Source organism: Salmo trutta, chromosome 30, assembly GCF_901001165.1.
Source record: "Salmo trutta chromosome 30, fSalTru1.1, whole genome shotgun sequence".
NCBI classification, from domain to species: domain Eukaryota; kingdom Metazoa; phylum Chordata; class Actinopteri; order Salmoniformes; family Salmonidae; genus Salmo; species Salmo trutta.
In genome coordinates, this window is record NC_042986.1 from 24,620,718 (window position 1) to 24,646,829 (window position 26,112).

Consider the following 26,112-nt stretch of genomic DNA (forward strand, 5'->3'; position numbering starts at 1 on the left):
CATTACGAGGACTATTGCGGTCATGGGAGGCCAGATCAGTGTGTTTGGGAGGTATTTATGATGGACTTTAACGTTGCATGGGGTTTCTATGGGGAAGGCGCGGCTATTACCTACATCTAAATACTCAAGCAATGGACCTAAAAAACTGTTTGGGGTACTGACAAACGACCAGGCTAGTGTTTTATAAAGGGCCCAGAAGTGTTAAGGAAATCGTTCTTCTTGCAAAGCATGTAAACGTTTTGAACAAACTATTATATTAATCTGACTATCCACAACACTCATATTATTGTGTGTGTGTAACCGTGTTCATTGATAGCAGTACTATTACCACTGTAGGTTACATCTCCACTACTAATACTATCCCTACTACAGCTACTAAAACATCTACTATCTGTAGTACTAACAGTGATGGAGATTCCATGTATGTAAGCATACTACAGCACCTGCCAAGCAATCTGGATCTTTATATCACAGGAAGTGCCCTTGTCCTGTAACTGCAGTGTTGCTGGTTCAAGTCCCATTTCAGCTGTCCCTTCTCAATTTGTGCAATAATTCTAATACCCATTGAACAAAACTTTGTCTAGGTTGTCCACAGCATCAGGAAATTGTCATGGTCCCCTGTTTGCTGGATACTACCACACGTTTTTGATTATTTTATTACATTTAGTTAAGAAGCACAATTTAGACAGTATAAGAAAACATTATTTCCCTTCAAACATTTTGTCAGACCCCTACCCCTCACAAACCCGTAAGCTCTGAGGTTACATATTTATTATACACTGAGTGTACAAAATATTAGGAACACCTTCCTAATATTGAGTTGCATCCCTCTACCTTTTGCCCTCAGAACAGCCTCAATTCATTGGGGCATGGACTCTACAAGGTGTCGAAAGCGTTCCACAGGGATGCTGGCCCATGTTGACTCCAATGCTTCCTACAGTTTTGTCAAGTTGGCTGGGTGTGCATTGGGTGGTGGACACACGGGAAACTATTGAGTGTGAAAAACCCAGCAGCGTTGCAGTTCTTGACACAGTCAAACCGGTGCGCATGGCATCCACTACCATAACCTGTTAAAAGGAACTTGGATTTTTTTGTCTTGCACATTCACCCTCTGAATGGAACACACTCACAATCCATATCTAAATTGTCTTAAGTCTTAAAAATCCCTCTTTAACCTCTCCTCCCCTTCATCTACACTGATTGAAGCGTTACACAGGTGACATCAATAAGAGATCAAAGCTGTCATCTGGATTCACCTGGTCAGTCTGTCATTTGAAGAGCAGATGTTCCTAATGTTTTGTACACTCAGTGTACAGTCTCACTGAGATGCATTTTTCAAAAGCTTTTAATGCTTAACAATATCACCATACAAAACTACCATGAGTCACATCTTAGACTTACACTACATTAGAATTGTTGCTGTATTGTCACAGCAGGCTCTTTCTAATCTATACTTTTTACATCAAAATATTGTGTGACCCTCCAAATAAACAAGGCAATGTTTTTAAATTCAGCTCAGTAGGATTACCACGAACCAGTAGGAGGCCTGGGAAACGTTGGATAAGAGGATAAGAATGTACCTTCTTGTGTTCGGGTTCTGGGTTTGTTGACTGTGCTATAGATTGCAGATGAATCTTCAGCTGCGTGTGCTGCAGGATGGGGGGCAACACCTAGGCGATTGAATTTCAATGCAGCATACTGGACTTTGTCCTGTTTCTCAGGGTTACGCAGTTGGACAGGTGAGTAAAGAGCTTCGTCATGGTTTCTGGAGTGAGAGAAGTGGACATTGGCATAGATCCTGACGTCCTGCTCATCTGTGTCCGCATTCTGTGCTGCAGTAGGGGCTGTCCAAAAGATGGTGTCGTACAGATGACTAGAGCCTTCCTGTCCATCCTCTGCTGTGTCCCGTGTGTCCGTTGAGTTGGAAGCCCTCTTTCTAAACCACAAAAAGCTCAATAGGAGATTGAGAACCAGAGCAACAATTGTGATTCCTACAGCTATGTTAATACTAGATGTTTGTTTTCCTGATACAATGATCAATGTAACTGTGGAGTTCTTAGCTCCCATTTCATTCTGTGCCTCACAGTAATATTCTCCACTGTCCTCAGATCTGATGTTGATGATGTGATAGATCTGACTGGATTCTTTTGATGTGTTAATGTTCCTCATGTACCAGGTGTATTTCTGAACTGGTGGGTTGGCATCACTGTGGCAGGTCAGAATCACTGAACTGCCCTCCACTATTTCACCAGAAGGACTGACTGACACTGAGATGTTATTTGGTTTGTATCTGACAGTTAGAGTCACTTCAGGAGAGTGGAGATCCTCATGACCATTAACAGCACATGAGTAGCTGCCTGCATCATCACTGCTGACTGGGTACAGGTGCAGGCTGTTGGAGTAGTTGTGGCTGTTTGGTATAGCCTGTCTGTTCTTATACCAAATGAAGGCTGTGTTGTCACCCAGAATACAGTTGGCTGTACATGTAAGTGTGGCCCTTTCCCCCTCAGAGACAGACATAGGGTTCATCTCCAACAGGACATATGTGACAGTCAGGTATACACCGGGTGAACTGACATATTTCCCTTCTGCAGTTACTAATCTGAATTTGTACTCAGCTGAGTCACTGTCTTTAAGGTCTTTGATTCTCAGGGTGCAGTCGCTGTCCTCATTTCCATGGTACTCCAGACGATCCAAATAGTTTGGGTCCTTCTTCAGATCTTTAGGCTCCTTTGTAGACTTTCCTTGAGTAAACCAGAATGTCTCTCTGGGTATATGACCATGGGGATATGTGTAAGTGCAGGATATGTCCACTGATGACCCCTTCAAGGCACAGATACTCCTTTTGGCATAAATCACTCTCCAACAGTTCTGACCCACTGCACACACTGCAGGAGAGCGGTGGTCCTCGTAACCTTTTACAGCACAGGAGTAGCTGTCTACATCAGAACTCAAGATACTGTAATTTTGTGACATATATCCATGTTGAGGCTTTCCATTTTTGTACCAGATGTAGTCAGGATTGGGGTTGTCACTCAGAGTACAGGTGGTGCTGCAATTCAGTATCACCCATGATCCCTTTGTCACATAGGTAGTCACCTTCAGGTCTGTCACGGAAATGAATAAATCTTGCTGATATATCCAGCCTTGTATGTTGGTTTTAAATCCGAAGCAATACTCCGCTGTGTCATTCTCTCTCAGGTCTGTGATTCTCAGAGTGCAGTCACTGTGATTATTCCCAAGGTACTCAACACGACCTGCATACTCTGGTTGTTCCATGATGTTATAAGTATACCCCACTTTGACGTTCCACCATTTATACCATTCTGTGTCTATGATCTCATGCCCACTGGGATATCTGTAAGTGCAGGAAACATCTACTGATAATCCCTTCAACGCACATATTCTTGTCCTGGTGAAAGTCACATCCCAGCCATTCTGTCCCAGTACTCCTGAGAAACAAACACAGGAAAACTATCAAAATGAGCATGAAAATGTACCATATTCACCAGAACAACGTTCAAACACTTCTTGTCCTGATCATTTTTTATGACATTTTAGATGTTTCTCAAAAGTGAAAACCCCAAATGATACTTTTGAGAAGTACTTTAGAGAAAAGAGAACGAATGTTGATAAAAATCTGTACCTGCCACAGATAACAGGAAAACCCCAAACACACTTCCTGCTGCTCTCAGGGCCATTGCTGCATTTCCCTCCCTGAGGTATCAAAAACATTCAAATAGTTTAAAAAAAACAGTCTTTATAGTTAGCTGTTCAATACCTAAATGGTGGTGTAAATAATATCTTATTGAACATATAATAAGCACTGTAATACACAATATTGCTCTAAACCTGTTTTTTTTCTCACAGAAGCCAAATGCATTGGGCAACATCATACACATTTCACTGAATCATATATATATTTTTTAAATGTTCTTGACATTTTAAGAAATGTTAAGAAATAAACTAAACTAAATGTATTAAACTACAGTCCAGATGTATGTCTTACAATCAGATACCAAAACATACTAACAGAAAACTTCAAGTTAAAGAATGTATCACATCAAATAGCATTACTGTGTCCAGAAGAATATGGTTAAAAACACATGAGATCATTGGGAGAAAAATATATTTTAAGATATATTCAATCATACTTACAGAGGTGGAGAGGTCTGGTGAATGTAGAGTTCTCTGGCAGTGCATGGAATGAAACGGAAGAGTAGGCGTGGGGTCTGTGGTTATATTAATTACCAATAATTTTTTTTGACTAAACAACAATGCAAAACTGACTCAACTTTGATGCATTTCCTGTTTTTAATCCACCAACCAGAAGACAATTTATTTTTAAAACATTTTGATTAATATTAAATATAGTCTAAACATTTTCATTATTTAGAACATAGTTCATAAATGTCTTTTTTGATCATTATAGGTCAAAGAGGTCCATATTGCTTACTCTCTAATCTGCTCCTCCAGGGTGTAAGGACAACCACTTCGTTGACCTTTGGCCCCAGTGTATGGACGGTGCCCGGGCGGAGTGGGTACTGGAGCTTGTGTTCATAACAGGCAAAAAGAACACCTGCCTAGATGACAAGAGTGCTCTTACCTCAGGAGGACTCAGGCTAGGTACGGAATTACAAGAATTTACTGTACTGTGGCATGTTAGTTTAGTGGTGGCTGGTCTTTGTGTTCATTTACTAAAGGGACTAAACAACTTATAACCTCACTCCTCAATTGTTTTCTGTCAAGATGTAATTTATTGATTGCTGTACAGATGTAGGATCTGAATTTGAGTCATTTTTCTACAGCAGGAAAATAATCCTGCAGCAACAGGAAATGTGAATTTTTATGTGGATTATAATTAAGCTATATTTTTGTAGGGGTTGGTAAATATTTCGTAAGGGGAAATCAAGTCTGACATTTCAAAGTGGAAATGACAAACTTCAGAAGCCTTTTTAAGCCTCAAATATACTACAAGTTTTAAATGTCCTGCATTGCAGGAAAGTTCTCATGATCAAATTAATATCCAACATCTGTAGGAGCTCCTGCCTTGACATCAAGGCAGTTCAAGGAATCGGACTTTGAGAAGGTGGTGGAGTTTATGGACGAGGGGATCCACATTGCCCAGGATGTGAAGAAGAAGACCAGTAAGAAGGGATACATGCACAGAGCTGACACAGACCATGTGGACTGGCCAGACATAGCTTATTATCCCATTGCAATCTTGTACCAAACTATAACACTTCAGTTCACTTTGTATGGGTTCAGCTTAGAGCAAGTCCAGAATGGGAGATAAAGGGAAGAACCTGTGAAACCAAAACAGTTTGGAGGACCATTAAAACATTTAAAGAGAATGACAGTAATATATAGTATAAAGACTCGACCACTCTGTAAGCTAACCATGGTATATCCCTATCCTCCACAGGCAGCTTCCAGGACTTTAAGTCCTTCTTGCTGCAGGATCCAGGGACAGTGGCCTGTATCACTGACCTGTGTCAGAGGGTGGAGGAGTTCACACGGCTGTTCCCCATGCCTGGCTTCACTGAGAGAGAAACAGGGAGACTGGACTTTAGGCCCAGGTTATGAACCCATCCTTCAGCCAGGTAGTTAGTGCAGTAGTTGTGTAGATGAATAAAATTACAATCATCTAATCTGTTAGTCTTTCCAGGAGAAGAACCTTTGTTCTAATTCTGCCAGGCATTGATAGCTGCTATATGGTTAATAAGGAGATTTTTGTATTCCAATTTTTCTCAATATTTAATCATATCAAGTTACTGTGATACTACATTGTAAATAGTGCAATTGTTGTTATACTCCTATTCACCTGATGTGTAGAGAATTGACATAGAGATGTTTTCTCCTCCACATTTCTCTCTGTGCAATATGAGCATGTGCATATGTCTTGTTTAGAAGAGAGGGAGAGAGGGGCCTCTGATATTTCCTAAACAGAGCAGCATTTCCTTTGAGCGTTTCCTCTCGCTGTAGACTAGTACTGTAGTAACAGACAAGGGGTTGCTAGAATTAGAGCAAACAGAGGATCTCTTAGAGCCCCTGTTAGAGATCCCCACACACATGAACACAAAGGGAATATTAGTTTGTTAACCTAAACGTGTCAACCACTTTGTTTGCGGAATCTTCTGGTGGTTGTGAGAATATGACAAATTGAACGGCTAAATGTGTCTCTCTTGTCTGTTTTTCAATACTATCTCTTTCTCACTTTCCCAGATTCTTCCATTATTCATCAGGGAAATAGAGCCTTTTCAGCTCCCTATTACTTCTTACTGCAATGCTTTATCCCAGTGCTGTTAAATGTCCCACAGGGCAGAATATAAGCCTGAGTGGAAGGGTTTGCAAATTTCCAGTCATGCCTGTTATGTGTCACTTGTGTTGGATGGTCATTTGACATATGTGATATGTATAAATGTGTTTTCCTGTTTGTGTTTGCATGTTTTGGTGCACAACTGCACATACAGAACATCCATACAGTGTGGTGTGTGTGTGTGTGTGTGTGTGTGTGTGTGTGTGTGTGTGTGTGTGTGTGTGTGTGTGTGTGTGTGTGTGTGTCCCTTCTCTCTATGTTTGTGCCAGAGGATTGTGCTTCCACAGTAACAGGCCACAGTCCAGCTGTCATAAAGGTCAGAGAAACTTTCAACTCTGCTGACAGAAAAACAAACATCTGCTCCTCCTGCCCTCAGCTCCATCTCTCCGCCAGTTTCTCACGACCTGACAACTCTGACGCACTCTCCTCTGTTTGGTTGTGTGTGTTTGTTTACTTTGTGCATTTCCCCCCCTGTTTTGTGGCTTTTACCCGTCCTATGGGAACTAATTTGTTCCCTTGTGTTCTTTGCTACAAGGGTCATCAGCCTGCCTATTTTGTGGTTTTCCATCCATTCCAGTTAAACAGATCAAAGTGTTTTATTTGTGGAAATGAACCCGTTGTATGTATGCCTCTGGATGGTCTGAGTGAGGGTGATGGAAAGAGTGCCTGCGTGTGGAACAGTACAAGTGGGTACGTGTTGCCCTGTACGCTGTCATATGTCAAGGTGATGAAGGGTGTCTGTTTTTTAGCTAGCGGTGTCTGTTGCTGTGGAGATGAAAGGCACTGCACTCTCTAATCTCACAGCTGGATATGTGTACAGTACAGTGCTCCGTTGTATGTGAGAAGAAAAAAACAAGAAAGAAACGCCATATACCCAAAACACACAGCTGACACTGTGTTACTGACTGATGGCCTATGTTCAGCTGGAGTTGTGTTTTCAGCTTATCTCCCATTATGAATGTACACATGATTAGAAATTCACTCTCTAAAATCTAGAGACATTTTATTTGGACAACATTTCCATTCAGAAATTTTGCTTAATTTTTCTTTCATTTTGTCAAGAAATCTATGCACACTCTTGCCTGTTATCATAATGCGCACATTCATTGTTAGATTTAGTGACTGCCAAACTAACAATGAAGTCTTTATGATAAAACAAACAGACAAATTGATAGATTTCATCATCAACATTATGGATCAATCTCCAAATATTTGTATAGAAGCATTGAGAGAAGAATACTTCACAGATTTGAATTCTTCAGTGACGTTCTTCGGGCTGGACCTGGTGCCGTTAGGCGAGGAAGGAAGATACTCAAAATTGAGGTCCCTCCTTCTTCAGGTTCTTGTAGTCAGTATCGATGGCCACAAACTGGGGAAGAAGACAATATGGCAGGATGTATGTAAGGCTCTTGGCTACTTATATTGATACAAAATATATGATTGACTTAACGGATACTATTGATAGGCTACATTACTATTACATTGTTGTCAAGTCAAACAAGAATCGAATAAGATGCAGTAAACTTTGTGGAGCTAAAGTGTGTTTATTGCTGACAGTGTTGGCAGTACTGTACCTTGTACTGGTAGGTAGGGTCAAGCTGATTCCAGGGCTCAGGGTTGTTCTTCTTGTTCCAGCTGTACAGTGACACAGCAGTCAAAGCAGGCCGAAGTAGGACAAACACAAATGGGATCAGAGGGAACTGTGTTAGTCTGCCTGTGATCAACTATTCATGGGCCAGGCCTAGTTTCCAAAAACTCACAGCAGCATAGACCTTTAGTAGTGATATGGGAATTGATGCCCCAGACGGGCACAAGAGGTGGGATTACCTCTTGTGCCTTATGATGTTAAAGGGAATTGGCATCCACTACTATATGTTTTAATTGGATAGTATTAAGAAATTGATTAAACAATATTAATTTAAAAATAAAATGGACAATAAGGGTAATGGTAAAGAGTCTTACGTGACATGGGGCCCCTTTGCAAGACGGACCAAATACAAGGAGGCTCCTCCCATTCCCAACAAGATGAAGAAGAACTGGGGGATGAGCTATGAGAGAGTAAGAAGAAAGAGGGAGATAGCATGACCATTGCATTCACTCTGAGGCATAGACATTTGAGCATTTCTACATAACCTTTGTCAATACAGTATTCCAGTAACCAATGACTAGCTGATCAAGCTGATTACACAGGGAGGGATCCATTATAGACCTTGCTCTGTCATTCTTTAGATCACATGACAGATGATGATCCTGTCATACTATATACCAGTGTTTCCCAACTCCGGTCCTGGAATACCCAAAACAGCACACGTTTTTGTTGTAGCCCCGGACAAACTCCCCTGATTCAACTCATCCAGGTTGAATCAGGTGAGTTTGCCCAGTTTCAAATTTGATCACTTAGTTGAACTATTCCATTAACACGTCTGTTGCTCTCTCAAAAAGTTGGTATAGCTTTAATAAGCCTATGTGAATGTAGTCAAATAAATTCAGACCAAGTTAGTAAGTAGTTTACTCAGACGTGACTCTTGGTAGGGAACGCTGTGGCGCTGTCCAAGTGCTGATCCTACTACACAGGGCTGTTAGGCTAACTGGCATCCCTGGGGTTGTCAAGTTTGTTTCGTAGCTCCCATTTCGACCAAAACCTGATGTAAATCCTTGACTATCTGCTGTTGAGGACATCTGAGCTAATGTATGAGATGGTAATGGCTTTCTAACTACTTCGGTCATATCGCCAGTCATCTTTTTAAAAACACTGTCATTAAACAGAAAGATGAATATTCTGTTTTCTGTGCCCCTCCTCTTTTAACAAACCATTCACCAACAACTTCAACACAAGACAAAAACACAATTTCAACCCCCCCCCCAAAATGATGTGTCAAAATTCATTCGTGAAGCCTGTTCAGGGTTGGAACGTTTGTTTCATTTCAATTACCCTGATGACACAGCCTATAGGAAACAATGTATGTTTTACTTGGATCATTTCTTGATTCCATTGAGCATATTACACACCGACAACAGAAATTATGAAACTTTCATGAAATATTATAGACTACTAACTCACTTGAGGTAATAAACTATAGAACAAAAATAAGTACTTACCCCTGGATGCTTCTTTACGTGTTCCATCGCCATTCTAATCATCTTTTCTTACAGTTTCTCAACTTTTTTATTATTATATTATATTAATTTCAAGATTATTATATTAATTTTAACAACAGTAATTTGAATTGTATTTAGTTTTTGCGGACGCGTTATGCAGACACCCAAAAGCTTGTTTGAGACTATCCGAGATTAGCTGTGAATCCCAAACCAGCCCCTCGCCAGTAACAACCACTGAGTTTATAAATTAACGCTACGAACTCGCTCCGAGGTCCGTTGTCACGTGTTGCTGACGTAACTGGGAGAGTGACTTCCAGAGAGTGGCGAGGAGAGCAATAAATCCATTAACTTCGGGACATTGAATGTTGCAATTCCTATTCTACAGTCAAATAATAAAATGTTAAAATTGTTATTTTACAAGATATGTACACTCTAAAAAGAAAAGGTCATTGGAGTATCCTTTTTTTAACCTTTATTTACTAGGCAAGTCAGTTAAGAACAAATTCGTATTTACAATGACGGCCTACCCGGGCCAACTCCCAATCACGGCCGGATGTGATACAGCCTGGATTCGAACCAGGGACTGTAGTGACGCCTTTTGCACCAAAATGCTGCCCCTTAGACCGCTGCGCCACTCAGGAGCTCAAATTTATCAAATTGAAACTGTGGGGGAACCCCTATAAGTTATTCGAAGAACCCTTTAAAAGGGTTCTTCAAAGAACTCATTTTAATGGATCCTCGAAGAACCCTATGAATAACTTTTTGGGGTTAATTTTTGAGCTACCCCCCCTCCCCCTTTATTATTATTAATAATACACATAACAATAAGAACAATAACACAATATTTTAGTTGTCAGTGTTTATTATGATTTTAGTGGCAAAGCAGAATAAAAAAATCGAAATATGATGTCAACTCCCAGCAGAGCCCCAAGTCCAATGGGTATATCCTCTGGCCTTGTCACGCCCTGACCTTAGAGACATTTATTTTCCTCTAGTTCGGTTAGGTCAGGGTGTGATGTGGGGTGGGCAATCTAGTTTTTCTATTTCTTTGTTTTGGCTGAGTGTGGTTTCCAATCAGAGGCAGCTGTCCATCGTTGTCTCTGATTGGGAACAATACTTAGGCAGCCCTTTTTCCCTCCTTGAGGTGTTGGGATCTTGTTTTTGTGTTGTGCCTGTGAGCACATCATTATGTCACGTTTCGGTTGCATTTGTTTTGGTGAGTTTCATTTATTAAAACATGTGGAACCCTACGCATGCTGCACCTTGGTCTACTCCTTTTGACGACCGTGACAGGCCTGTTGATGTTAATGTGTTGCTGTTCTCCGTATCCATAGACAGAATGATTTTGCAGTGCGTGGTGATCGAACAGGTTTCCTGTTATATTCATCAGAGGTGTAGGGAATCCAAAAAAATAGTAATTATACAGATGATTAACAAAACATGCACACAACAGTAATCATACCTTGGTTTTTGTGGTAAATGTGAATATAAACTTTTGATAATGGTTTCCATTCACATACCTTGTCCAGAATGTAAAGGCCTATGGGATATTCATTGAAGAGGTAAGGGAGGAGGATGGTATATGTGATCTGCATAACCTACCAATACCAATTGACATACCTTTGTATGCCTCCTCCTCTGTATACCTGCAGACACAGACCCAAAAATGAGCAGTTCAGTCATCTGCACCCAACATAGCCTACATATTCCCACTTTGTTGATTTGTTATGCATTAAATTGTCAATTTTCTGTTTTAGAAAGATTTGCACAAATATAAAAAGATAGATGCTATCATCAAACAATATCAATTTCGATCATACAAGGGACAAACCTTACCTTAACTCAAGGAGATTTTTTATTTTTCAGTTATGTTAGTGCACCTACTGTCCTTTCAAATGCGAACGTTTCAGTTGGGCAGTTAGGTTCCTGCAAGAACCACCGCCAACTAAAGAGGTTCCTCGATGAACCCCACCTCCTATGGGGTTCTTGGAAGAACCTTTTGGCGGCAATTTTTAGTGCCAAGAACTCTAAGGTTCTCCAAAGAACTTTGAGGATCTTAGAAGAACCCTTATTGCACCCCTAATTTTTAGAGTGTATCCTCAGTAAAAGTAGAAATGTTTATTTGGGAGGTATTTCATTAATTACATGTGTCAAGCATTGAAACATACAAACAAATATACTTGCCATACAATTAGGCATTTGCAGTGTCTTTTTTTTAATTATCATACTCATTTCAAGATTATTATATTTTGACAAAAGTAATTTGAATTTTATTTTGTTTTTGCGTACGTGTTGCGTACGTTGCGTTATGCCGACTTGTTTGTTTGAGCGTGTTTGAGCAGAGGTGATGGTAACCAGGTAAAACTCCGGAACCTAGTTGTAGCAGGGACCTTAAGGGTCGCCCTGACTGGGGCAAGTAAACTGAGCCGTCAAGCAAGTTAATCCCACTCTAATGTTGCCCAAGGAGATTGTTTTTCTGAAAACAACAAAACTGTAAGGAATTTCAGTATAGCCTAGCTAGTAGCTACACCTAGGGAATTGCCAATGCAGTCAAACATTTTTAACTGCTACACAGGAAGCTAACTTGGTCAGGGCGAGCATAGTGAGAGCCACTTTATATTGTTTTGTGTGAGTGCCTTTGTGCGCTACGTTTTGCACGATCGTTATGTCGTTGTTTTTTTAAAAGTTTCATGAGCAATAAAATGTGGAACTCTACACACGCTGCGCCTTGGTCCAGTTATTTAAACGACGATCGGGACAAACATTACCTTACCGTTTCTTTTCCCTTGACCAGATGGGACAGGGCGCATAGTAGGCTACAGTTGATCAGACTGATAGCCTACAGCATGCCCTATAACACAATATATAAACATATCTTACAAAACAGTATACCAAATAACACTACACAACCTTTATACACAGGGGTATTTATAAATTTAGGCCTCAACAAAAATACCAAAGGCTTCAAAGGCATTTAGGGTTTGCTTTGCTGATACAGTATGTCAGATCGCGAATGTTTATATGTACTGTAGGCTGCTACAACATTTCTGTAAAGAGTTTTTTGTCGGAAGTGAGTTATTTGTCGGAAGAGCTTTCTGTCGGAAGTGAGTTATTTTTTCCACTTGCTAAAATAACGCTAGAGGAAAGTGGAGAGCCCAGTCTGTTTTCAATAGATGTGCGCATAGCCACAGGAAATAAGGGTGCTGAGGGTGCTGCAGCACCCACTGAAAATTCTGAATTTCAAAAATATATTCATACATTTTAATTTTTTTATTAACATACTGATATAGACATCTGTAGTGAAGGCAAAAACATTATTCACATCTCTGCTTTGGCAAAAAAGGTACTTGTATAATTAAGAACCATATCTTGCAGGATTCAATAGGAATTGTAAGAGTTGTTGTCCTGTCCCTTTCTCTGTGATTGTCATTCGAATAGCATCCAGAAAGAACAAAACCCTGTCCTGAAACATTTACATCAAAAGGTGCAAAGTTATGGGCAAAGACACCAAACATCCACATCAAACTAAAAACTGTTCTTAATCAAATAACATGGAAAACAACCACTTTTCGTACAGTATTAATTTACCATCCTTACAAACCACTTAATGTAAGTGTACATTACTGTATTGTAGCCTAAAGGCTTGCCAGTTAGGTTTGTACCTGTAGACTTTCCATCACCACAAAGAAAAACTATGCACAATACAGTAATTAAGTACATTGAAATATCAAGTGGTTTGTGATGATGTGATGTGATGATGTGGCTCAGTTCTTGCAACTCTAGGGTTGTGAGTTCGATTCCCACAGGGGAGCAGTATGAAAATGTTTGAACATTTATGCACTCACTACTGTAAGTTGCTCTAGATAAAAGCATCTACTAAAATGTAAAAGGCATGAATAGACCATAGACCGTTTAGAAATACATTTCATTTGCAAAGTATACTGCTCAAAAAAATAAAGGGAACACTTAAACAACACATGCTAGATCTGACTGAAATAAATAATCTTATTAAATACTTTTTTCTTTACATAGTTGAATGTGCTGACAACAAAATCACACAAAAAGAATCAATGGAAATCCAATGTATCAACCCATGGAGGTCTGGATTTGGAGTCACACTCAAAATTAAAGTGAAAACCACACTACAGGCTGATCCAACTTTGATGTAATGTCCTTAAAACAAGTCAAAATGAGGCTCAGTAGTGTGTGGCCTCCACGTGCCTGTATGACCTCCCTACAACGCCTGGGCATGCTCCTGATGAGGTGGCGGATGGTCTCCTGAGGGATCTCCTCTCAGACCTGGACTAAAGCATCCGCCAACTCCTGGACAGTCTGTGGTGCAACGTGGCGTTGGTGGATGGAGCGAGACATGATGTCCCAGATGTGCTCAATTGGATTCAGGTCTGGGGAACGGGCGGGCCAGTCCATATCATCAATGCCTTCCTCTTGCAGGAACTGCTGACACACTCCAGCCACATGAGGTCTAGCATTGTCTTGCATTAGGAGGAACCCAGGGCCAACCGCACCAGCATATGGTCTCACAAGGGGTCTGAGGATCTCATCTCGGTACCTAATGGCAGTCAGGCTACCTCTGGCGAGCACATGGAGGGCTGTGCGGCCCCCCAAAGAAATGCCACCCCACACCATGACTGACCCACTGCCAAACCGGTCATGCTGGAGGATGTTGCAGGCAGCAGAACGTTCTCCACGGCATCTCCAGACTCTGTCACGTCTGTCATGTGCTCAGTGTGAACCTGCTTTCATCTGTGAAGAGCACAGGGCGCCAGTGGCGAATTTGCCAATCTTGGTGTTCTCTGGCAAATGCCAAACGTCCTGCACGGTGTTGGGCTGTAAGCACAACCCCCACCTGTGGACGTCGGGCCCTCATACCACCCTCATGGAGTCTTTTTCTGACTGTTTGAGCAGACACATGCACATTTCTGGCCTGCTGGAGGTCATTTTGCAGGGCTCTGGCAGTGCTTCTCCTGCTCCTCCTTGCACAAAGGCGGAGGTAGCGGTCCTGCTGCTGGGTTGTTGCCCTCCTACGGCCTCCTCCATGTCTCCTGATGTACTGGCCTGTCTCCTGGTAGCGCCTCCATGCTCTGGACACTACGCTGACAGACACAGCAAACCTTCTTGCCACAGCTCACATTGATGTGCCATCCTGGATGAGCTGCACTACCTGAGCCACTTGTGTGGGTTGTAGACTCCGTCTCATGCTACCACTAGAGTGAAAGCACCGCCAGCATTCAAAAGTGACCAAAACATCAGCCAGGAAGCATAGGAACTGAGAAGTGGTCTGTGGTTACCACCTGCAGAACCACTCCTTTATTGGGGGTGTCTTGCTAATTGCCTATAATTTCCACCTGTTGTCTATTCCATTTGCACAACAGCATGTGAAATGTATTGTCAATCAGTGTTGCTTCCTAAGTGGACGGTTTGATTTCACAGAAGTGTGATTGACTTGGAGTTACATTGTGTTGTTTAAGTGTTCCCTTTATTTTTTTGAGCAGTGTATTTCAAGACTGATACAGTATATCAAGCAAGTATTTTATATTCCACATGTATTATCAGATTAGCTGTTTTGTACAGATACAAATCATACTCAAGTTACAAATGCTGGTGAACAATCAAACACAAACACATATAGTAATTTCTTTCGCTCACAAAAGTAGTGGTCTTCCTGTCTGGGTTGGCGCCCCCCCTTGGGTTGTGCCGTGGCGGAGATCTTTGTGGGCTATACTCGGCCTTGTCTCAGGATGGTAAGTTGGTGGTTGAACTTATCCCTCTAGTGGTGTAGGGGCTGTGCTTTGGCAAAGTGGGTGGGGTTATATCCTGCCTGTTTGGCCCTGTCTGGGGGTATCACCGGATGGGGCCACAGTGTCACCTGACCCCTCCTGTCTCAGCCTCCAGTATTTATGCTACAGTAGTTTATGTGTCGGGGGGCTAGGGTCAGTTTGTTATATCTGGAGTATTTCTCCTGTCTTATCCGGTGTCTTGTGTGAATTTAAGTATGCTCTCTCTAATTCTCTCTTTCTCTCTTTCTTTCTTTCTTTCTCTCTCTCGGAGGACCTGAGCCCTAGGACCATACCTCAGGACTACCTGGCATGATGACTCCTTGCTGTCCCCCGTCCACCTGGCCGTGCTGCTGCTCCAGTTTCAACTGTTCTGCCTGTGGCTATGGAACCCTGACCTGTTCACCGGACGTGCTACCTGTCCCAGACCTGCTGTTTTCAACTCTCTTGAGACAGCAGGAGTGGTAGAGATACTCTCAACGATCGGCTATGAAAAGCCAACTGACATTACTCCTGAGGTGCTGACCTGTTGCACCCTCGACAACTACTGTGATTATTATTATTTGACCATGCTGGTCATTTATGAACATTTGAACATTTAAACATCTTGGCCATGTTCTGTTATAATCTCCACCCGGCACAGCCAGAAGAGGACTGGCCACCCCTCATAGCCTGGTTCCTCTCCAGGTTTGTTCCTAGGTTTTGGCCTTTCAAGGAAGTTTTTCCTAGCCACCGTGCTTCTACACCTGCATTGCTTGCTGTTTGGGGTTTTAGGCTGGGTTTCTGTACAGCACTTTGAGATATCAGCTGATGTAAGAAGGGCTATATAAATACATTTCATTTCATTTCATTTAGTGCACTGGGCCTTTACTAGTCCTGTATTAGTGGACCCATACAGACATCTTCACCGCAGGCAATGTTTTTCGTTCCTGCATTGCGTGGGTCAGCAGTTTATTCACCGGCACACGTTAGCAATTGCTAATAACCCATCGACAATCTCCCGACTATATGTGATAAAGTGAAAATCTGAGGCCCGCACCCGACCCTAACCCGCTAATAGCCTATAGTGCTGTAGACTATAGTCAGAGATGGCAGAACAATTTTTTGGAATAGGTGTAAGATTTTTTTGTTGTTGCCTGATTTAGATAGGTTATGTTTCTCCTTATAATTTCCGATATTTTGGTAGGCTATTTGTTAGTCAATGTGTCTATAATTAGACACATGCAGCTTCTCTTCTGTCCATTATATGTTGCCTAGTCTAAGACTAAATAAACTCTTGCTCACCAGAATCATGTCATAAATCGATAGAATTAATGCTTCAATCTAGTTGACACAAGTAAAGCTTTCTTTGTCATCTGCTTCTTTCTGGAGCAAAGGGTTTTAGGGATCAGGAAAAAATGCAATAACAAACAAAATGGCCAAATGATGTCAGGTTGACTGGTTGTAAGGAAATAGAAAGCTGTGAAAACGACCCAACATGAAGATGTTTCTGATAAGATTTCAGTTTGGCTTGGATGCATATTTTATGTGGTTGAAATAGGCAACTATCTGCTTTTATGATTCTGATAAAGATAGGACCTCTACAGAAAGTATCTAACTGAGCATTTGCATTCTATCAAGATGCTGAAAGAAATCGTATTCTCCACTCCTGTCCGCAGGTCAAAATTTAAGCTACATTTGGTGTATAATTGTACTGCAAGAAATGCTTAGTTCTGCAGGAGTTAATATTGCGGCTCTGTGAGAGGTTGTAGACCTACAGTCAGTGTCCAGATTTCAGTTTCCATTTAACCCATCTGAACAGAATTTGTATAGCGCCTCACAATCATCACACATAACATAGCTGGCACTGCTATCATTCTCTTTTAGCACTTCACCAAATCTTTCCCAAACATTACTTTTCTGGCCCTCCCTTGTCTTTATTTTCATCTCTACATTTCGCAGCGTTTCTCTTATTTAATTAAACTCCAACATTGTCTTTTTTGCCTCCGTGGATGGATTTTTCATCAGAGGGTGAATGGCACACATACACAAACCACAAGTGCCTTTGAACGGGGTATGGTAGTAGGTGGCAGGCGCACTGGTTTTAAAAACACTATGTCAAGAACACACTTAAATCAGTGTATTAAAGTATTAAAAAGTTTAGTATTTGGTCCCGTATTCTTAGCACGCAATGACAACATCAAGCTTGTGATGACAAACTTATTGGATGCATTTGCAGTTTGTTTTGGCTGTGTTTCAAATTATGTTGTGCCCAATAGAAATGAATGGTAAATCATTTATTGTGACATTTTTATTTTAAATAGAATAGAATGTGTTTCTGAACACTTCTACATTCATGTGGATGTAACCATGATTACGGGTAATCATGAATGAATCGTGAATAATGATAAGTGAGAAAGTTATAGAGGCATACATATCATACCACTCCAAATGTCAAATGTATAGAGCCAAATTAAAAGTTTTAGCTTCACTGTCCAAATAATTACTGTATCTGGGGGAGTGTAATCATGCATACTTACAGAGATGGACAGGTCTGGTCAATGTAGAGCTCTTACTGGTAGTGTGTGGAATGAAACAGCAGGGGAACAGTAGGCATGGGGTCTGTGGTAAACACCAATGAAACATTTACGAAATGATAGGACTGACATCCTTCATCTTTGATACATTTCTTGTTTTTACCCACCAACTCGAGTGGGCTCCAGAGTGGCACAGTGGTCTAAGGCAGGGGTTGTAGTGACGCTAGGGGCGTCACTACAGACCCTGGTTCGATTTCAGGCTGTATCACAACCGCTCCGTGATTGGGAGTCCCGTATGGCGGTGCACAATTGGCCCAGCGTCTTCCGGGTTAGGGTTTAGTAGGTGTAGGCCTTTATTGTAAATAAAAAACATAAATTATGTTTGGTTTTCATTTTTTTCTTCTAAACTTCAAATGGGACTTCCAAGCTTTTTCAAGCTTTTTTTCAATGGGGTTTTCGAGCTTCTGAATCTGGCAGGTAAGTACTACCAGTAGATGCCGATGTTTCAAATAGGCCTAGCTTGTGTGTCACTATGACTAGCTATCACTAGCTAACAGGAAATAAATCAGGGCGAGCACAGAGCGTGACTGAGCCAAACTAGAGCAGCTTGTGAAGTTACTGAGCCGTTCGCGATACACACCGACCAACTTGCTGACCAGTGACTGGCCCAAGCTAGAGCAGCTTGTAAAGTTGCTGAGCCATTCGCAATTCACACCGACCAACTTCAAACTGACAGCCAGTCCCTGTCTGATGTGGTGCCGTGCCTTTTCAACTTAGAAGCACACTTGCAGTCAACTACTGTTGCAAAACAGTTGGCACATGTCCTCCTGAAGTCACTGCATGAGCTCTTTGTATGTACACTCTTAGAAAAAAGGAGCTACCTAGCACCTAAAAGAGTTCTTTGGCTATCCCCATAATATAACCCTTTGAAGAACCCTTTATGATTCCAGGTAGAACCATTTTGGTTCCAGGTATGACCCTTTTGGGTTCCATCTAGAACCCTTTCTCCATAGTGTTCTACATGGAACCCAAAATGGTTCTACCTGGAACCAGAAGGGTTCTACCTGGAACCAAAAAGGATTCTCCTATGGGGACATTTTGGAACCCTTTTTTATGAGAGTGTATGATGAATCCTCTGACAGCAAACTTTGATCCAACCCCTGCAGCAGCTTTCCTGATGGACCCAAGTGTGTCTCTGGCACTTTGCTCAGCAGAGCCACGTATAAAGGAAGCAGAGTCTTTTGTACTTAATAAAATCAGAGAGTACAACCGTGGAGCAGCGGGACCCCAGCAAGATGCCAACATGATGAATCCAGCAAGCGTCTTGACCACAGTTCTGCGACCACAGTGCTCCATTGCATCGAAGATTGTGTCTGAGGTCACTGTCCAGCCAGAGGGTCAACCTGGCAGGGCATTAAGTGTCCCGTGTGAGCTGCGGAAATACCTAGAAGAGGTAAAGGGGGCATGTTTACAGAGTCACCTCTCCAGTTCTGGCAGGCAAGGATGGCTGTTTATGTAGCTGTGCCCTGTGGCACTGATCTAGTTTCTGCCCCTGCATCCCAAGCGTTCGTGGACAGAATATTGAGCTTGTCATCAGGCTTGAGAAATCAAATGACCACCTCTCTGGAACGCAGTCTCCTTGAAGATAAACCAAAAAATATTGTTTGGTTGAACAGTAACATACACACAAACACACAAGCTGGCTGGCTGTGAACTGATAGATTTGTGAAGAAGTGTTGTATTGCTTATTTTTAAATCTTTATTTCACCTTTATTTAACCAGGTAGGCCAGTTGAGAACAAGTTCTCATTTACAACTGCGACCTGGCCAAGATAAAGAAAAGCAGTGCGACAAAAAACAACAACACAGAGTTATACATGGGATAAACAAAAGTACAGTCAATAACACAATAAAAAAATCTATATACAGTGTGTTCAAATGGAGTAAGGAGGTAAGGCAATAAATAGGCCAATAGTAGCGAAGTAATTACAGTTTAGCAAATTAACACTGGAGTGATAGATGTGCAGATGATGATGTGCAAGTAGAAATACTTGGGTGCAAAAGAGCAAAAAAAGTCAATAATAACAGTATGGGGATGAGGTAGCTAGTTGGATGGGCTATTTACAGATGGGCTGTGTACAGCTGCAGCGATCGGTAAGCTGCTCAGATAGCTGATGCTAAAAGTTAGTGAGGGAGATATAGTCTCCAACTTCAGTGATTTTTGAAATTCGTTCCAGTCATTGGCAGCAGAGAACTGGAAGGAAAGGCGGTCAAAGGAGGTGTTGGCTTTGGGGATGACCAGTGAGATATACCTGCTGGAGCGTGTGCTACGGGTGGATGTTGCTATGGTGACCAGTGAGCTAAGATAAGGCAGAGCTTTACCTAGCAAAGACTTATAGATGACCTGGAGCCAGTGGGTCTGGCGACGAATATGTAGCGAGGCCAGCCGATGAGAGCATACAGGTCGCAGTGGTGGGTAGTATATGGGGCTTTGGTGACAAAACGGATGGCACTGTGATTGACTGCATCCAGTTTGCTGAGTAGAGTGTTGGAGGCTATTTTGTAAATGACATTACCGAAGTCGAGGATCGGAAGGATAGTCAGTTTTACGAGGGTATGTTTGGCAACATGAGTGAAGGAGGCTTTGTTGATGAAATAGGAAGCCGATTCTAGATTTAATTTTGGATTGGAGATGCTTAATGTGAGTCTGGAAGGAGAGTTTACTGTCTAGCCAGACACCTAGGTATTTGTAGTTGTCCACATATTCTAAGTCAGAACCGTCCAGAGTAGTGATGCTAGTCAGGCGGGTGGGCGCGGGCAGTGATCGGTTGAAGAGCATGCATTTAGTTTTACTAGCATTTAAGAGCATTGAAGCTTGAAGCTCGTTTGGAGGTTTGTTAACAGTGTCCAAAGAAGGGCCAGATGTGTACAGGATGGTGTCGTCTGCGTAGAGGTGGATCAGAGAATCACCCGCAGCAAGAGCGACATCATTGATATATACAGAGAAAAGATTCGGCCCAAGAACTGAACCCTGTGGCACCCCCATAGAGACTGCCAGAGGTCCAGTCAACAGGCCCTCCGATTTGACACAATGAACTGTATCTGAGAAGTAGTTGGTGAACCAGGCAAGGCAGTCATTTGAGAAACCAAAGCTGTTGAGTCTGCCGATAAGAAGACGGTGATTGACAGAGTCGAAAGCCTTGGCCAGGTCGATGAAGACGGCTGCACAGTACTGTCTTTTATCGATGGCGGTTATGATATCGTTTAGTACCTTGAGCATAACTGAGGTGCACCCGCGACCAGCTCGGAAACCGGATTGCACAGCGGAGAAGGTACGGTGGGATTCGAAATGTTCAGTGATCTGTTTGTTAACTTGGCTTTCAAAGACTTTAGAAAGGCAGGGCAGGATGGATATAGGTCTGTAACAGTTTGGATCTAGAGTGTCACCCCCTTTGAAGAGGGGGTTGACTGCAGCAGCATTCCAATCTTTAAGAATCTCGGACAATACGAAAGAGAGTTTGAACAGGCTAGTAATAGGGGTTGCAACAATGGAGAGCAGATCATTTTAGAAAGAGAGGTTCCAGATGGTCTAGCCCAGCTGATTTGTAAGGGTCCAGGTTTTGCAGCTCTTTCAGAACATCTGCTATCTGGATTTGGGTAAAGGAGAATCTGGGGAGGCTTGGGCAAGTAGCTGTGGAGGGTGCGGAGCTGTTGGCTGGGGTTGGGGTAGCCAGGAGGAAAGCATGGCCAGCCGTAGAGAAATACTTATTGAAATTCTCGATTATCGTGGATTTATCAGTGGTGATAGTGTTTCCTAGCCTCAGTGCAGTGGGCAGCTGGGAGGAGGTGCTCTTATTCTCCATGGACTTTACTGTGTCCCAGAACTTTTTGGAGTTAGATTTAAAGGATGAAAATTTCTGTTTGAAAAAGCTATCCTTTGCTTTCCTAACTGACTCTGTGTATTTGTTCCTGACTCCCTGAAAAGTTGCAAATCGCGGGCTCTATTCGATGCTAGTGCAGTACGCCACAGGATGTTTTTGTGCTGGTTGAGGGCAGTCAGGTCTGGAGTTAACCAAAGGCTATATCTGTTCTTAGCTCTACATTTTTTGAAAGTGGCATGCTTATTTAAGATGGTGATGATATTACTTTTGAAGAACAACCAGGCGTCCTCTACTGACGGGATGAGCTTAATATCCTTCCACGATACCCGGGCCAGGTCAATTAGAAAGGCCTGCTCGCAGAAGGGTTTTTGGGAGCGTTTGACAGTGATGAGGGGTGGTCGTTTGACCGCGGACCCATTACGGATGCAGGCAATGAGGCAGTGATCGCTGAGATCCTGATTGAAAACAGCAGGGATATATTTGGATGGCAAGTTGGTCAGGATAATATCTATGAGGGTGCCCATGTTTACGGATTTAGGGTTGTACCTGGTGGGTTCCTTGATAATTTGTGTCACGACTTCCGCCGAAGTTGGTGCCTATTTTACTCTGTTCTTTGTCCTGCGCCTGACTCCGTCCTCACCTCTGCACAACTGACACTTGACAGAATCACGCACCGTTTATGGAGTCAGCAGGTGCACCCAGTCCTCCGGTACCAGTGGAGGAACGTGTCCAGCAGCACGCGACGATGCTCCAACATCTTGGCACAGCCATGGATCGCATGCTGCTCACCATGGAGTGATGAGAAAAAGGGTTTTATCCCACAACCCCATCAACTTCACTCCAACCAACACCACAACCCACACCGCTGTCCACCCCTCCGTCACCTGGACCCAGTGGGATTCAGCTCTCGCTCCCGAGCGCTTATGATGGGACGGCTGCCGGGTGCCAGGGGTTCCTGCTCCAGTTGGAGCTCTACCTGGCGACTGTCCACCCGGCTCCCTCGGGATACGAGAGCGTGTCCGCACTCATCTCCTGTCTGTCGGGGAAGGCGTATGAGTGGGCCAACGTGGAATGGGGAAGTATTCTGGGCGGTTTTTGATCATCCACCTGAGGGGAGAGCGGCGGGGGAAAGCTTGTTCCATCTCAGACAGGGGATGAGGAGTGCACAGGAATTCGCACTGGACTTCGGGACCCTGGCTGCCAGCGCGGGATGGAATGAGAGGGCCCTGATCGACCATTACCGATGTAGTCTACGTGAGGACATTCGTCGGGAGCTGGCCTGCAGGGACACCACCCTTACCCTCGACCAGCTGGTGGATTTATCCATCCGCCTGGATAACCTGTTGGCCATCCGCGGACGTTCGGATCAGGGTCCGTCCATTCCATCCCCCAGTACCTCTGATCCTACACCTATGGAGCTCAGAGGTGCTGCTCTAAGGGTAACAGGAGGGGGGCTGTTTCCTGCACTACATTTACATTTACGTCATTTAGCAGACGCTCTTATCCAGAGCGACTTAGAAATTGGTGCATTCACCTTATGATATCCAGTGGAACAACCACTTTACAATAGTACATCTATATCTTTTTGGGGGGGAGGGTAGGGGGGGAGGGATAGAAGGATTACTTAATCCTATCCCAGGTATTCCTTAAAGAGGTGGGGTTTCAGGTGTCTCCGGAAGGTGGTGATTGACTCCGCTGTCCTGGCGTCGTGAGAGAGCTTGTTCCACCATTGGGGTGCCAGAGCAGCGAACAGTTTTTACTGGGCTGAGCGGGAACTGTGCTTCCTCAGAGGTAGGGAAGTGAGCAGGCCAGAGGTGGATGAACGCAGTGCCCTTCCTTGGGTGTAGGGACTGATCAGAGCCTGAAGGTACAGAGGTGCCGTTCCCCTCACAGCTCCGTAGGCAAGCACCATGGTCTTGTAGCAGATGCGAGCTTCAACTGGAAGCCAGTGGAGTGTGCGGAGGAGCGGGGTGACGTGAGAGAACTTGGGAAGGTTGAACACCAGACGGGCTGTGGCATTCTGGATGAATTGTAGGGGTTTAATGGCACAGGCAGGGAGCCCCGCCAACAGCGAGTTGCAGTAATCCAGACGGGAGATGACAAGTGCCTGGATTAGGACCTGCGCCGCTTCCTGTGTGAGGCAGGGTCATACTCTGCGAATGTTGTGGAGCATGAACCTACAGGATCAGGTCACCGCCTTGATGTTAGCGGAGAACGACAGGGTGTTCTCCAGGGTCATGCTAAGGCTCTTAGCACTCTGGGAGGAGGACACAATGGAGTTGTCAACCGTGATGGCGAGATCATGGAACGGGCAGTCCTTCCCCGGGAGGAAGAGCAGCTCCGTCTTGCCAAGGTTCAGCTTGACGTGGTGATTCGTCATCCACACTGATATGTCTGCCAGACATGCAGAGATGCGATTCACCACCTGGTTATCAGAAGGGGGAAAGGAGAAGATTAATTGTGTGTCGTCTGCGTAGCAATGATAGGAGAGACCATGTGAGGATATGACAGAGCCAAGTGACTTGGTGTATAGCGAGAATAGGAGAGGGCCTGGAACTGAGCCCTAGGGGACACCAGTGGTGAGAGCACGTGGTGCGGAGATGGATTCTCGCCACGCCACCTGGTAGGAGCGACCTGTCAGGTAGGACGCAATCCAAGAGTGAGCCGCGCCGGAGATGCCCAACTCGGAGAGGGTGGAGAGGAGGATCTGATGGTTCACAGTATCAAAGGCAGCAGATAGGTCTAGAAGGATGAGAGCAGAGGAGAGAGAGTTAGCTTTAGCAGTGTGGAGAGCCTCCGTGACACAGAGAAGAGCAGTCTCAGTTGAATGACCAGTCTTGAAACCTGACTGATTTGGATCATTCTGAGAGAGATAGCAAGAGAGCTGGCCAAGGACGGCACGCTCAAGAGTTTTGGAGAGAAAAGAAAGAAGGGATACTGGTCTGTAGTTGTTGACATCGGAGGGATCGAGTGTAGGTTTTTTGAGAAGGGGTGCAACTCTCGCTCTCTTGAAGATGGAAGGGACGTAGCCAGCGGTCAAGGATGAGTTGATGAGTGAGGTGAGGTAAGGGAGAAGGTCTCCGGAAATGGTCTGGAGAAGAGAAGAGGGGATAGGGTCAAGCGGGCAGGTTGTTGGGCGGCCGGCCGTCACAAGTCGCAAGATTTCATCTGGAGAGAGAGGGGAGAAAGAGGTCAAAGCATAGAGTAGGGCAATGTGAGCAGGACCAGCGGTGTCGTTTGACTTAACCTCTCTGGGCTAGGTGGGACGCCTGCTGGCTTCGCTGGGCCACCTGTGAGTAGAACCACATTAACCTCTCTAGGGTAGGTGGGACGAAATCGTCCCACCTACTCAACAGCCAGTGGAATCCCGTGGCGCGCTATTCAAATACCTTAGAAATGCTATTACTTCAATTTCTCAAACATATGACTATTTTACAGCATTTTAAAGACAAGACTCTCGTTAATCTAACCACACTGTCCGATTTCAAAAAGGCTTTATGTCAGCAGAGTACCCAGCCATAAATAATCAGACACAATCAAGCTAGCATATAATGTCACTGTCACGGTTGTCGTGGGTTAAGGCGGACCAAAATGCAGCAGGACTGCGTTTGTTCATTTTGAACATTTATTAAATCAAAAAAGAACCCAAAAACCACAAAAACAACTCACGAATTACAGACAGTCTGGCAAGGCACAAGGCTAAACACAGAACAATCTCCCACAATTAAACAGACAAACACACCCAACTAATATAGGACTTCCAATCAAAGGCAACACCACACAGCTGCCTTCAATTGGAAGTCCACCCCAATTAACCAAACATAGACATACAACTAACTAGATCAACATAGAAATACGTGAAACTCAAACAGTGCCCAAAAACCCCGGAATACTAAATCAAATGCCCTTACAACAAAAACACCACCCTGAACCACATAAAACAAATACCCTCTGCCACGTCCTGACCAAACTACAATACCAATTAACCCTTATACTGGCCAGGACGTGACAGTACCCCCCCCCTTAAAGGTGCTAACCCCGGAAGCACCTTAACAAAAACAACCCCAAACAACAACAAAACAAAAATTCCCCAACCCACCTATATCTGGAGGTGGCTCCGGTTCTGGCCGTTCTGGGCAGTAGGGCCACTCTGGCAGCTCGGGGCAGTCTGGCAGCTCGGGGCAGTCTGGCAGCTCGGGGCAGTCTGGCAGCTCGGGGCAGTCTGGCAGCTCTGGCAGCTCGGGGCAGTCTGGCAGCTCGGGGCAGTCTGGCCACTCTGGCAGCTCGGGGCAGTCTGGCCACTCTGGCAGCTCGGGGCAGTCTGGCCACTCTGGCAGCTCGGGGCAGTCTGGCCACTCTGGCATCTCCGGGCAGTCTGGCCACTCTGGCATCTCCGGGCAGTCTGGCCACTCTGGCATCTCCGGGCAGTCTGGCCACTCTGACATCTCCGGGCAGTCTGGCCACTCTGACATCTCCGGGCAGTCTGGCCACTCTGACATCTCC

General features: G+C 43.9%; 3 protein-coding genes across 4 annotated transcripts; 1 reads left to right on the top strand and 2 right to left on the bottom strand.

Annotated features, from left to right (window-relative positions):
* Positions 1-621: 621 nt before the first annotated feature.
* Positions 622-4,548, bottom strand: LOC115168336 (B-cell receptor CD22). Of its 2 annotated transcripts, none has more exons than XM_029723495.1 (4): positions 4,457-4,548; positions 4,159-4,232; positions 3,647-3,717; positions 622-3,452 (listed from the first exon to the last, which is right to left on the bottom strand). In XM_029723495.1, exons 3-4 carry the CDS (start codon positions 3,699-3,701, stop codon positions 1,525-1,527), a joined length of 1,983 nt encoding a protein of 660 aa, XP_029579355.1. In that variant the 5' UTR covers positions 3,702-3,717; positions 4,159-4,232; positions 4,457-4,548; the 3' UTR covers positions 622-1,524. The 2 variants fall into 2 exon arrangements, with proteins under 2 accessions (XP_029579355.1, XP_029579354.1); XM_029723494.1 differs by having other exon boundaries at positions 4,159-4,191; positions 4,457-4,542.
* Positions 4,211-6,219, top strand: LOC115168337 (serine hydroxymethyltransferase, mitochondrial-like). Its single transcript, XM_029723496.1, has 4 exons — positions 4,211-4,230; positions 4,477-4,626; positions 5,040-5,147; positions 5,426-6,219. The coding sequence occupies exons 2-4, from the start codon at positions 4,518-4,520 to the stop codon at positions 5,584-5,586; spliced, it is 378 nt and encodes a 125-aa protein (XP_029579356.1). The 5' UTR covers positions 4,211-4,230; positions 4,477-4,517; the 3' UTR covers positions 5,587-6,219.
* Positions 6,220-7,301: 1,082 nt separating this feature from the next.
* Positions 7,302-9,673, bottom strand: LOC115168338 (NADH dehydrogenase [ubiquinone] 1 alpha subcomplex subunit 4-like 2). Its single transcript, XM_029723497.1, has 4 exons — positions 9,419-9,673; positions 8,282-8,367; positions 7,894-7,954; positions 7,302-7,688 (listed from the first exon to the last, which is right to left on the bottom strand). The coding sequence occupies exons 1-4, from the start codon at positions 9,458-9,460 to the stop codon at positions 7,632-7,634; spliced, it is 246 nt and encodes an 81-aa protein (XP_029579357.1). The 5' UTR covers positions 9,461-9,673; the 3' UTR covers positions 7,302-7,631.
* Between the last annotated feature and the right edge of the window lie 16,439 nt (positions 9,674-26,112).